This window comes from Hetaerina americana, unplaced genomic scaffold (assembly GCF_022747635.1).
Source record: "Hetaerina americana unplaced genomic scaffold, ioHetAmer1.1.p SCAF_4, whole genome shotgun sequence".
In the NCBI taxonomy this organism is placed as follows: domain Eukaryota; kingdom Metazoa; phylum Arthropoda; class Insecta; order Odonata; family Calopterygidae; genus Hetaerina; species Hetaerina americana.
The window spans coordinates 60,766,389-60,779,307 of record NW_027286985.1 but is presented as its reverse complement, the minus strand read 5'-3'; the positions used below and the strand labels follow the sequence as shown (position 1 = coordinate 60,779,307).

Below are 12,919 nucleotides of genomic sequence, written 5' to 3'. Positions count from 1 at the left end.
CTACGGTAGGAATCCGAAAAAAGGGGCACCAGTTAGCTGAGTTGATTTCTAATCTTCGGCTCCGGATGATGATGAAATCTAACTTAAGGTGAACTGCATTAAAAGATTATATGCTTTCTCTTTCCTTAAAAAGGTTAAATTTAGGAATATTCTACACCTAATTTAAACCTCAAAATAAAACGATACATTTTCTATAACCTAATTTTCCTTTTGCTTGGTATCATTTTCAAACTAGAAATTTCTTAATCATCGTGTATTAAAGCAAATATGTTAGTACACTCACTCAAAATAATGTCATCTCGTAATAATAAGGTATGTGGGTCAGATGATAAGAATGATAATTGCAAGAATTTATCGAAGTTCGATTTCGGAATATTGCAGGCTTTTCTAAGGTATTCTCGGCCCCAACTTAGTTTCGTGTAGCAAAAAATTCGTGCGAGGTAAGCAGTACAGCGCTCGACGAAAGAGGCGTTCACGTTGAGCCCTACGTGATTTTAATGAGGACTTTTTTCACTGATGCTGGTTCCCAAATGGTACTACGATATACCAGGCATATCTTAAGATTTCTAATTGCCACCCGATGCTAATTATCGCTCTTTCTAAATCATACCTGGTTCATAAGAAACTCATTACTAGTGCAACCCCACCCACTCCTCTCCAAGAACCTGCTTATGGAGCTACACCTTGATAATGGGAGGAAGGCTCCGTTCTTAATGATAAAATTTTCGCGCAACCCTTATACCTACCTAAAACAAGTATAACGAGCAGTCTACAGGGAGAAGCAAACATGGTCGGAGAACTTGCTTCTCTGGGCGTTACTTCGGGCTATTGAGCGCCCCACTCTAGGGCCCGAATCATTAGCTAGTCTGGCAAGGGGAGGGGGCACTAATTAACTGGACAAATGGCCATTAGTCACAGCGGAGACGAGCTCTAGAGGATTCATGTAGCGTCCCCCCGAAAAATGGAATGTCGATGCCCTTTTACACGGTCAAATGTTTCTCCATATTTCGTACAAGAAATATTGTAAAAGAAACTTGAATGTAACTGACGGCATGACCGCAGCCATGTTTAACTTGAATAGACTTCGACAATCCATTTCCCATCAAAGTTTTTGTTCAGAAACTTTCTCGAACTTGGATATATAATTTAAAAATATTAATTAATGGATTATTTAGATGTATAAGGATTTGGATTCCTAGTATAATGCTATCGAATGGAATTAAACAATCAGCACTTAAGGTTTTTGACAACACGAGCGTCGATACTCGACTGTTGTAATGCCTATACATGATGGATCTGATCAAATTTTTACATTATTTAAATTTATGTGGGACCTACGTATGCATTCAAGCCGTCTTGTACATTTTTTTTGACAACGTTGTATCGTAAGGCAAAGACTTAAAGCCGTCTAGAAAATTTGTTTTTGCTGCAGTGTTGAAATATAAATACGAGAAATGTGATTCGTATTAATTAGAATGGAGAATAAGAGGTGCCAAAACCCGAAAGTGGCGTTCCTTTCGCTATTCCGTCGGTCAACAGTTGTGTATCGATACTCGCGTTGCGCGCATGTGAACTCTGACTGGCTAATATTACTCAAAAGAACTGTAGGCCAAAGACATTTTTAAGTAAACCTGAGCAAGGATTTCAATTAGTAGATAGAACCATGCAGGTTGGTTTCAGGTCGAACTTGACCTCACGAGCATAAATTCATTTGTATCCAAGTTTCTCACGAAAAATTTCTTAAGCGAAATTTGATGAAAATTTGACGCGTAAGAGGTGCTCAAGAAGGTCCGCCAGGGAAAGAAAGGAGGGAGGGAGGAGAGAAGTGTAGGGAGAGGGAGTGCATACCCAAGCCCTCGAGGTTGTTGGCCGACGGCGGTGGGGTGGAAGGAAGGAAGCGGCGAGCACTCCGCTCTATATGGACGCAGAGGAGAGGGAGAAACTAGAGGAAGATAAAAAAGATCGTTTCCTTAAAAGGGGGAGGGAGGAGGAGACTGGCCGCAAAAAAGGATCCGGGGCCGGCCCTTCGCGGTCGTGTCGGGAGGGGTGATGCTCGTCTCAGCTGATGTTGAATGGGGCGGCGGCGGCGCCGTGCTGCCCGCGCGAGGGGATGCGAGCCTTGTACTCGCGCATGTGCAATCAGGGGTGCACATATCTCGTCGCGACGTACTGGGCCCATCGTCGTGTATGGTCCAGGTTAACGAACTCTCCGGTAATTGGCGATCGCGGTCAAGGGTCTGCCTTTAAGTATGCGACGACCGCAGGGGAGGGGACGCGGAGACTTCTATAGAGGAGAGAAGATCATTTACCCACCCGAGTGAAGAGGAATAATTCAAAAGTGGTTTCCATGATTTACTAGCCGTATACATTGGTACTGTAGAGTAACAATTTGTGGGTTAACAGCATATCGGTCTGAAAGCCAAACTCATTTGCCTGATCCGAAACATCCACCCACGATTTCTCTGAGTATTTTTTTCCCCAGTATTTGAAACTGAGAAAGTCCGAAGAGGTAATATTCTGGGCCATTTCCTATGCAATTGGTTTATCTTAATGAAAGTCGAATAAATGGTGGCGGTCATTTCGGTTGCTTCCATGAAACATGAAATTGTCGGGGATTTCGCAAAAATATTTCAAGTATCCTGAGCTTCTGTTTTCGACAACAGAAAACACTCAACCATCGAAATTAATTTAGATTACCCCGGTTTTTCATTTATAGCAGAATTTATCAAAAAAATTACAACTATTTGCAATACATTTGATCAAACCATTGAAGAATTTGCCCATGTGTGATAGGAGACGGTCTTGAATAACTAGTTCTGATACTGCTTCCTAGCTAACAACTAACATAGTAACTATTTTTTAGAAGAACATCAGAGCAACTAAGTGAAGGGAAAACATTAATTTTACGGACGAAAGAAAAATCATCTTAGTTCTGTTCATGTTTTATAGAATCGTTCAATTAATACAACCTATAAATATTCCTGTAACGATATATGTTATTGAGACTTCAAGACGGTAGCATTGATAAGCTCTCACCCGTTATTACTGTCCTCTTCAAAGTGACGTAAAGATTAAGCCAAGAAAGGCCCACAATGAAAGCTATCGTCCAGACCATAGAAAAATAATTGGCACGAATCAGATATATTTGGATTCATGTATTTCAGCGATATTTATATTCGGTGGTTAGTAAATAAATCTTGAATCTCCCAGGATTGACACGTCATATGTGGATGGGAATTTAGATATAACGGGAACTCTATTCGCACTTCTAAACCATTTCCACGTTCACCTCTCGAGCACGTAGTACCTTCCGCTTTCAGATAAAATCAAACATTTGAAGATAGGCAAACAAGCGACATTAAACAGAGCTGCCTTCATTTGCAATACATCCGCACACTCAGCACGTACTCTTAACACCTTTGCCTTAAGGTGCCGTAGGCGCCCGACTCGACAATGGTGCTCTCGGGAGTGTCCGATTACGGATTGCGACCCTCGATCGCTCGAGAGGACAATGGGGATGATCAGGGGGCGGTATGCATGAAGGAAGGAGAAGGGGCGGAGGACAAATTCACGAGATGCTCACTTCCGGGACTACCTCACCTCTCCCAAATATCGGTCACCTGCGAGTATTTGGCGATGGGAAAGGAAGGGACAGAGACAGCGCTTTACCATTAAAGCAATAATCGTAAAAACAAGATGTTTGCTATCTAGAAAATCTCGCAAGGTTCCTGAAAATTGTGGACAAATCTTGAAGATACCGTTAAACTTCCAATCTACGTAATAGTCTCATGTAGATGGAAACGTTTGTGGGTGGGTGAACGACCTAGACCATGGCAAACAAACATTCCGCTTATTCTACCCAAGCTCCGGACGTGGGTGGCACTTCTCTCTTGATCGCGATGAAAGCTCCTCGAAAGTGATTAGATTAGCTTGTTCATTTATAAATTAATTCAAGCATAAAATAGTCAGGGGGCAATATGCACTCGGTCGTTCCCACTTCTGACTCAGCTGTTACTTTACGCTAAACATGAACAGATAAATTCCACATGCGTGATTTACCAATCTAAACGGGCCACAGCGTTTTCGGATAGCAAGTAGGTTCCCGACCATAGGATTATGAAGTTATACGTTTGAAGTCAATTAAGCTATTTAAGGCATTGCGCCATCACCCATTCCTAGAACTTCTTCCAATTATCAATTGTACCAACGCTAATACTATAAATTAGTGGCTGTACAACAATTCCCGTTAGATACGCATCTTTAACATGAACCTGTGCAATGCTACTTCCTGGAAAAATAACTGGTTCTGATCTATCAAAAATAATAATCAATAATAACAGTAGGTAATTTAGTTGAGTACGACGACGACCTACAAGCTCCCCGACGTTCTAAAAAAGATCAGTAAATACATGACCAAGCAGTTGCGAGATCCAATAGATGTCTAGTGAAAGCGATCATTTATCTGAAGATCTCGTCTCATAAGCAGCATTTAATCTTCATCTGAAATGATGGAGCTCACGAAGTCACGACGGCGTCGGAAGATGGAACGATTGGCCGTAAAAGAACCTTAATTAATAAAATGCTGAACGGTACGTGGCGCTGTTTGCTAACAGAAACCAATGCACTGGAGTGAGCTTATGAGGGGGGAATAGATGACGTCAGGGGGCCAAAAGAGTTCAAGGAATACCGCGAGTATACCAAGAGAAAACTACAAAGTAAAATTTTATTTCAGGTCACCAAGGAGAATATATGTAGAACATGGCTGACGTTGCTGTTAGCAGGGCCATCAAAATTATGCCAACCCACCTAATCATACATACTTGTATAACGCTCCACATACGATTTGTTAAAGGAAGAATGGATTTAAAAGCCATATTTCGACATTTGAAAGCATAATATTTCCTTATAATCAAATATGAATTTAAGAAAAAGCAAGCGAGTAATGAAATATTAACGTGTTTTGCAGAAAAAATTAATTTAAATTAGAAGACGTTAAAAATAAGAATTCATCGAGTGTTGAAATTATCAATTGATACTTATTTAAATGAACTTATTTTGCTGGTTACTGAATGTATGTTTATGAAGATATTATCAAATTAAGATAATTATGGTCTTAAAAGTTCCTCATTTTAAATCGAGAGTTATTTATACGGAATATTTATAATACATATGCATCGCTTTCTGTAAAAACTACCACAAGTAAACAATTTACATGCATTTCAAGAGATTTAAATAATAAAACATTATACAATTAGTTTAATAGAATTTTTCACCTATCATTAAATCGAATTGGAAAAATTAATGACCACCACTTGCTGCGAAAAAAAAACGCTCGATTAGTATAAAAAGCCTTACGCGAGGCAATGCAAAGCTGATTTTACTCATAAAATGGCCATTTGCTTGTTTTTCAAGGATTTGGTGCAATGATCCTGTCCTCAAAAAAGAAAGCTGAACCCCGAGTCAATCTAGTTGTACAACCAAAAATCGCAGGTTTGCGTATCGTCTCGGGATTGAAAGTTTTGTAACCGTGCTTGATCGGTCTCTAAAAACCGGGATCCATCGAGGATCACAGGCACCATACCTACATCCACCATGATCCACGGAAAAAAGCAAACAAATCTCTGGAATGTTTTTCAACACATTTGGAACAGCCTGAAAGACGCGGGGAGGAAAATGAAGAAAAGACGGCAGACGGGCATTTCAGTGAAAGTGGACGGAGAAAATGAGAAAATGCGCACTTTTAGGGAACGATGGAGGAGGAGAGGTCGAGCCTGGAATGGGGGGGGGGGGCGAGAGAAGGTGGGGAGAGGCGGCGTAGCGAGAAGTTGGCTGGGCGGCAACGGGCGAGGAGGCGGATGAGCAAGGACGCATCGCCGGACTGATAGCTCTCGTAATTGGCGTGTTTGGGCAGAGAAGCGCTCGTCCATCAATCGCCCCTCGCTCGAAGCGGTAGGGAAGCCAGCTGCTGGGATTGCAGACTAAGACGGGGACTAGATCTAGTACGTGATTTACCACCTGCTCCCAGAACTACGGCGAGAAAGTGAGAGCTCGGAGGTGAAATATTGCTAATGGGAGCAGAGTGAAGCTGGGCTGATGGTGATATTTCTGAGACGATATTTCGTAGTGGGGAAAACTGCTCGATACAAAGAATATCCGAATTTAAGACAGTAAAAGACGAGATTTCCGCCGCACATTTAATTTAGCATTCGATTATATTCGTGAGTCCCAAGATGTATTGATGACCGACCACAAGATTTCTCTACTTCAAATACATTAGCGCGCTCAAATTGATTGCTGATGAACAGTCCGAATATTCGCGAACAGGTTAGATGTCATACTATTCAAAATTGAACGGATAAAGGTATGATATCATGAAAGATATTTAATGATAAATATATGATATATGATGGTAGAAATGTGATGTGATGAAAGATATGTAAAAGGTCATACATATTTTATCCCATTAAATGCATATATTACATACTTATACCACATCAACCTATTGTTTACTCTTTCGTGGAAATAATAACGAGCCACACGCTTCAAATTTCCCAGGATTTCGCAAAAGAAACCTTATAAAGAAGGAATTCAAAATTGATTGACAAGAGATTTCAACGATCGCTTGCTCATTCGCAAGGGTTGAATGTGTAAGCCAAGCAAATAGACAAACTTTGAAGATAAACCCAATTACACAAAAAAATCCGAAGAAATCCTTAGTTAAAGATTAATGGGAATATAATCGTCTAAAAGCATACAAATTGAAATGGAAAAATACACACAATAAATATAAGTCTATATATGCACAAAAACACTAAAATATGAAGAATTACTTGACCTAAGTGCTGATTGTGATTAATGGAATTTATTTCGTCAGATTTACGTATATTACTACCATAAGTTTTCAATACGAGCAATCACGTGAGGCATGCAGTAATGGTAAGACTAGTAACTCACATGAAGTCAACTGTTTAAACAAAGTTCAAAGTGGAATAACCTCTTAAAGAAATATCTGAAAAAAATAAGAGTTAATAGATGGGTCGTTGAATGTCGACTGAGATATAGGAAGTGCGGTTTACGGAAAAGAGAGTGGTTTTGGGCATGGAGATAAAATGAATTGTGGGAAATGATAATTACCACACATCATGGTGACAACTTGGAATAACTGACATGCTGAGCTCAGAAAAGCAGCAGGTACCTGCATTGTAGAGAGGTTCCCGATAAAAATGATAATAAATGGTGAAATGAAAGTTTAAAATGAAAGTTCAGAAGTATAACAGAGAATAATCACAAACGGTTCGGTGAACGAAATAGAAACCAAAAAAAGCAGAATACAAGGAACTACAAAACATGGATACGAACTATTGAGCAGAGAAATGGAGCAAATTTCCCATTCGGACTTCGGGCCTCGAAATAGCCATTAAAAATAGTCTCCCATTAAATTTTCAAGTATCATTTCTGTATTACAATAAATAATTTGACAGTTAATTAAACTATATCAAAATATAGTCCGCAATAATCGCGCAAAAATCAAAAACTTTAAGTCAAATAGAAAAAAATGTAGAAGTATAAGATAGTAATCCCTCTTGAAAATGTTATAACATTACTCAAACTTATTTCCTGAGCAAATTTTCTTTCACAACGACGTGAAAGTATTACGATAGGACGTTGATATTTCGTATTATTTCAATTTTCTTTATATGTATATGTGTATATATACACACACATTTATATATATATATATATATATATATATATATATGTATACTACTAAAAGTTATCAGGCCCGGGAGCAAATGGTAAATGCTTAGGATGGATTGACGCGCATGCATTAGTCAGATAAAACAGGCCCAATAAACGAGGATGAACTTTAACCTCGAATTTACCCACTTGCGTCCATCACGCTAGAGGGGCTGAGGGCGAAGGGAGAGGAGATAGTATAAGTGTCGAGTGGAGAAAGTGAGCTCGGTGCGGATGGAGAACGAGATAACGAAGTGGATGGGGTGAGCGAGTGTTGGCGAGAGGGGGAGCTTACGACTGCCGCATGGGCGTGACCGAATCCCCCCCACCGTCCGGCTGCCCCCGCACTCCACCCACCCACGCCCTCGTTCGTGATTTTGCACGGGGCTCGAAGAGGCGGGCGTGGGCGCTCTGGCCTCGGAACGAGAGCAGATCTGTTCTCGGGGGAGCAGAAGGCGGGCGAAGGGCCGCCAGGTGGGCGTGCGAGGAAGGACGACCGGTGGTTGGGGCAGGACCAGTCCCGGGGGAAGAGGGATGAAGGCCCGCGGACGGACGAGGATGAGTAGAGGAGGGGAAAGGGGAGCTTGTCACCACGGTGGCTCCCTAATGAATCAACAAGATCGTTTTTGGAATGCATCGTGTTTTGATCTGGGACCTGGAAGGGAAATTCATGCTACGATATGAACGTCATTACTAGCACTGTAACCAAAAGGACGGTAGAATGCACTTTCCGGATCGATGGCTGTGAGATCGCCTTTAATATTCTTCCAAATTTATAGAACGGGTAGTACTTGAAAAGTTTTCAATTCATCAGTATAAAACAAGGCATTAAAATCAATGTGGGTGTATTTATGAGGAAGGGGAGAGTAATTTCTCCACAATTTAATAGGGTTTTTAAATATGGTATGCTGTGGTTTACGGAATGAAAATATGGATGTATGTTTGATTATTTACTCATGCAAAGAGGTTAGAGAAGTAGCGCAAATGTCAGGAAAATTATTCCAATCATATTTAATTAGACATAATTCTTTATGACTTAAAAAATGCGAATAACTGAGATGGGATATTTGATTTTCGGAATCCAAAGAATATTTGAATTTTCCACTGACTCGGTGATAAAACAAAAAAGACATGATGTAATGTCTAAATGTAACAAGGTGACCCTTGGCATTTAAATTCGGCTTTGAGTAATGTGGGACTAAAATTTACAAAAAATATAAAAATCAACAATCTTAAATTGAAATATGCGTCTCGCGAATCCTTATGGCAACTTGAAAGCAAAAGTAAAACATATTTTTTTCAAATATGTCGTTACTTTGTAACTCTTTAAATTGTAATTTTAAAGCAATGTTTATGCAGTTCAAGATAAAAAAATCATTTTATACCTCTACAATTATAATCCAATTATTTTTTTAGGCGAAACGAAAAATCTATTACATTACTCAATGACAGGAAGAGGTTTCATATTAATAATGAGTCCATAAGCCTTGGGTACCTGTGTGACAGTAATAATATTGGGTGGATTTGGAAAACACAAAAAATCAGCTTAATTGCATAAAGCAAAGATTTATTCCTCATTAGATTTCTTCGCAGGACGATAACTTGATGATTTTACAATGCTAGTTTAAGAAGTGGGAAAAGAGTAAAACTCTAGGGTTTTGCGGAATGTTTTGGCAAGACTCCCACGTGTCCTAAAAGATTGCCGCATGCAAATATTGCTTAAACTACTACTGACAGAAATTAATGGAGGTATTAGAAGACATAAGGATAAAAATATGAGCTTTGTACTTACATTTGACATGAGCCATATCCATAATATTAGCGAAGCCAGGATCTTCATTTTAGCTGTAAAAGAGATAAATACAAGTTAGAAATATGTTTAATTTTATTTTGATTTAATTTAAATTATCACAATACTTGCTTAAAACATACTATTTGACTCGTATATTATATTATGCCATGTTTTTTCACATCTTGGATTGAAATAAAATCCGATGCGTTTGGCATAAGTCCCATTTTTCAAAGTAAATTCCAAAGATTTTACGCCGCTTAATAAGAGTTGGAAACTGGAACCATCATGAAGATCATTATTGCAATGAATTAAGCAACAAAAAGTATGTTAATACCTGTAGCATGTATAATATTGAAAGTACCAGATAATACGAACACGTGCAACGTAGGCGTCTCATACACCATAGGATGAGAAAATTAAAATTTGCCAGATAGGCTGAGGTAAAAATGTTAACCGATAACCATGTGATTTATGTCTTCTGAAAGATGTCGACATTACCATGCTTGGTTATTTTCAAATCAGCGAAAGGTGAAAGTATTCCGCAGTAGATTGAGAAAGCTTCCGCGAAGAGTGAGTGGTCTTTCAGCTTTCGAGTTCTTTCGTGAGGCCTCCCGACAAGAGAGGAGCTGCTCATCCATTTCCGTCCATCATTTTAAAGTGGACGATGATGGCTACCACGCAGAACACGCAGGCATTACCGTTTGATTAACATTTCCTGATCACCAGAAACATAATCCATTACCATTCAGGATAAAATAAAAACCAAGAACGCACCGATACTTCATTTTTTATGGTGTTAACTAGTTTTTAAATTACTGGATTAAGAAGGCAGACAAAATTTCCTAAACACTTCATTCGTTATCAACACCATCGTCGATTCGCTCAGCAAACGTTTGCAAGGATGATGTGAATCTAAAACTTATAAGAGCACAGTGACCACAGACTTTCCAGAGGAAAACTTGTTCACATACATTAAATGGCTGCGACTTAAATTGAAGGGGTACGATCGTCCAAAGTTCTTGGCAGGAGTAGTGTAACATGCTTTCGGCCAAAGTTTCGCAACAGTAAATTTTACTTGATATTCGTATTAAGTGCGGCGTGAAAACATTTTACCATCAATTGAACCGATTGGTTAAAGTGAGCTAAGAATCTTTAAGGCCGACAGGTAAATGAAAACAGTATGATGGCTTTTGTGGTGCTATGTATTTCAATAAAATGGCGTACTTTAACACACCCTGCTTTTGAACTGTCCCATCCGAGAAAACGTCATTGCATCGTTTGAAAGACAAAAGACAGAAAGAACAAATCAATCAAGAGAGATTCGAATTAAGTCTAGTCTATTTCAATTTGGTCATCAAACGAGGTCCAACTTTTGGTGAGCGAGAAGTCTCTTAAGAGAAGCAGACATTCATTCCGGCGCAGTTATAAGAATCTAAGTCGGCGTGAATTATTCCCGCTTAAGGTTGCCGGTGTCGAAATATCCGTATCTGGGTTACGGCTCCTCCAATTCATTTACTCGCGGCGAGTCTTTTCTTCTTCAAAATTGCGACAGCGGCCGCAGCATAACACCAACTCGCACTAGCTTCGCTTCGGCGTTGGCGTTTGGATGAGCGTTCCATCTGTGTCCCGTTTGTCTCCCACCCGACATATTCATCACCACGTCACTCATTTTTACCTTCCTCCGAACTCCAAGGCTTGGAGTTCTTGGAGAGCCGGCGGAAGGCCAGAGCCGAAACCACAAGAGTCCGCCTCCTCATCTTTTTCTTCATCATAGCACCTGCCCAAAAAGGTCTTTGAAATCTTGAATTTCTCCTTCCTCCTCGGCCATCTTACATCCTTGTATTTAGAAGTGTTTCCACAGAGTATAGAGTACTGTAAATGGCTGTAGCTTAAATATTAAGAACAGTAAGTCACTTGGTGAGGACACATCGGCAACTTCTTATTTTTCCTCTTTTACTCTTTGATCTCCACTCAGTATATCCTCAAAGATACCCTCCCTCATCCATGCATCGCAACTTGTACCGCAAGCAATCTCACTTTCTTCTGGAGTGACGGAAAAGTAAGACTTTGCTTTGACATATTTATTACGCTTACATCAATAACAAACAATCATTAGTTGGACATAAAAATTGTGATAGAATATTTTTTCGTGATCAACAAGATTTTTATACAACGATGAAAAATACTGTGAAAACGGAGCAATAAACCAAATTACTACAGAACTCCGCATAAAATGACTTTGAGCCACTTCTGGTTTTGAATTAATTCTTGGAACAAGATCAGCGTAAATGATAAAATACTGACTGAATAGAGTCAACTCAAACTAAGGCAGTAATTATCTCCTCGCCATGCAATGCATTAAAATATGCGCGAAGTTACCCTATGGAAACTCCAGTACAACACTTTGACTACATCCACGTTTCGCGGACACGAACCCGAGGGAAATTTCGGCATAACTGCGGAGCGCATGACATGGCCGTCCGTCATTGACTGGTTCCTTTAATTGGGGGGGGGGCAAAGAACGTGGGTGAAAGGCATCCGGGCCTAAAGCAGTTCTCCTACCCTTCCCGTTTAGCTTTTTCATGCTACAAATTTTCGCCAACGCCTTACACTTGCCTATAGTATCCGATCGACTCTTTCCACATCCGGCCCGAAGTGCACCCGGAGGTGGTGTTTCCAATCCAACTGGCTACGCGACGCGGCTACCTGCCACCACTCACTCTATTCTCTTACCGCAGCCATTCAACCATAAGAGTGAGTGCGTATCATGAAAGCTCATAGGTAATTTCATTTCCAATCCCGAAACAGACCTCATTCTATTTCCTCCAAAAGGATAACGTTCGATAATGAAATATTGTGCATTTATTTGTGTGTGTGATCGTATACATGACCTCTGTCATTTTCATCCACTAATAAACATTTGCCAAATAATTGATATTCAATTTAATACACATGTGTATATTTTATAGCGCGCAGAGCAATATATAAAATGGTATGAAATTCGAAATATATAAGTTGCCAAAACCTTCTGGGGGTTCAACACAGTAGGAAATTTTACGAACTGAAATTCATGGTAAAAAAATAGAAAATAAAAAGTTTTAAGAGAATTTTTCGCACCTCCTACGAGCGTCAAAAATGAGGACATGACCGAATGAGAAAGTCTTGAAAATATTCCTTTCCAACTGCGTCCACCTACACTGTTGTGAACGAAATTTAGAAAGGAGCGTCGAATACTGAAACCTTTTATTACAAGCCATAGCCTATTGTATAATTACTAAATGAATTTGGGAGGTTGAGGTTTTGCCAGTAATTATTCCTTTATTACAATTGAGCTAGATGTCAAATTTCACGAGTTACTTTTTTGCTGTGGACTTCAGCATTTATTTTGAT

General features: G+C 39.7%; 1 protein-coding gene across 1 annotated transcript in view; it reads right to left on the bottom strand.

Moving 5' to 3' along the window:
- The window catches only part of dpy (fibrillin-like protein dumpy), a 463,637-nt gene that overhangs the window by 228,928 nt on the left and 221,790 nt on the right, over positions 1-12,919 (bottom strand). The window contains 1 exon segment of the mRNA XM_071590673.1: positions 9,530-9,582. Coding sequence (XP_071446774.1) covers positions 9,530-9,577 — 48 coding nt within the window. The 5' untranslated portion in view covers positions 9,578-9,582.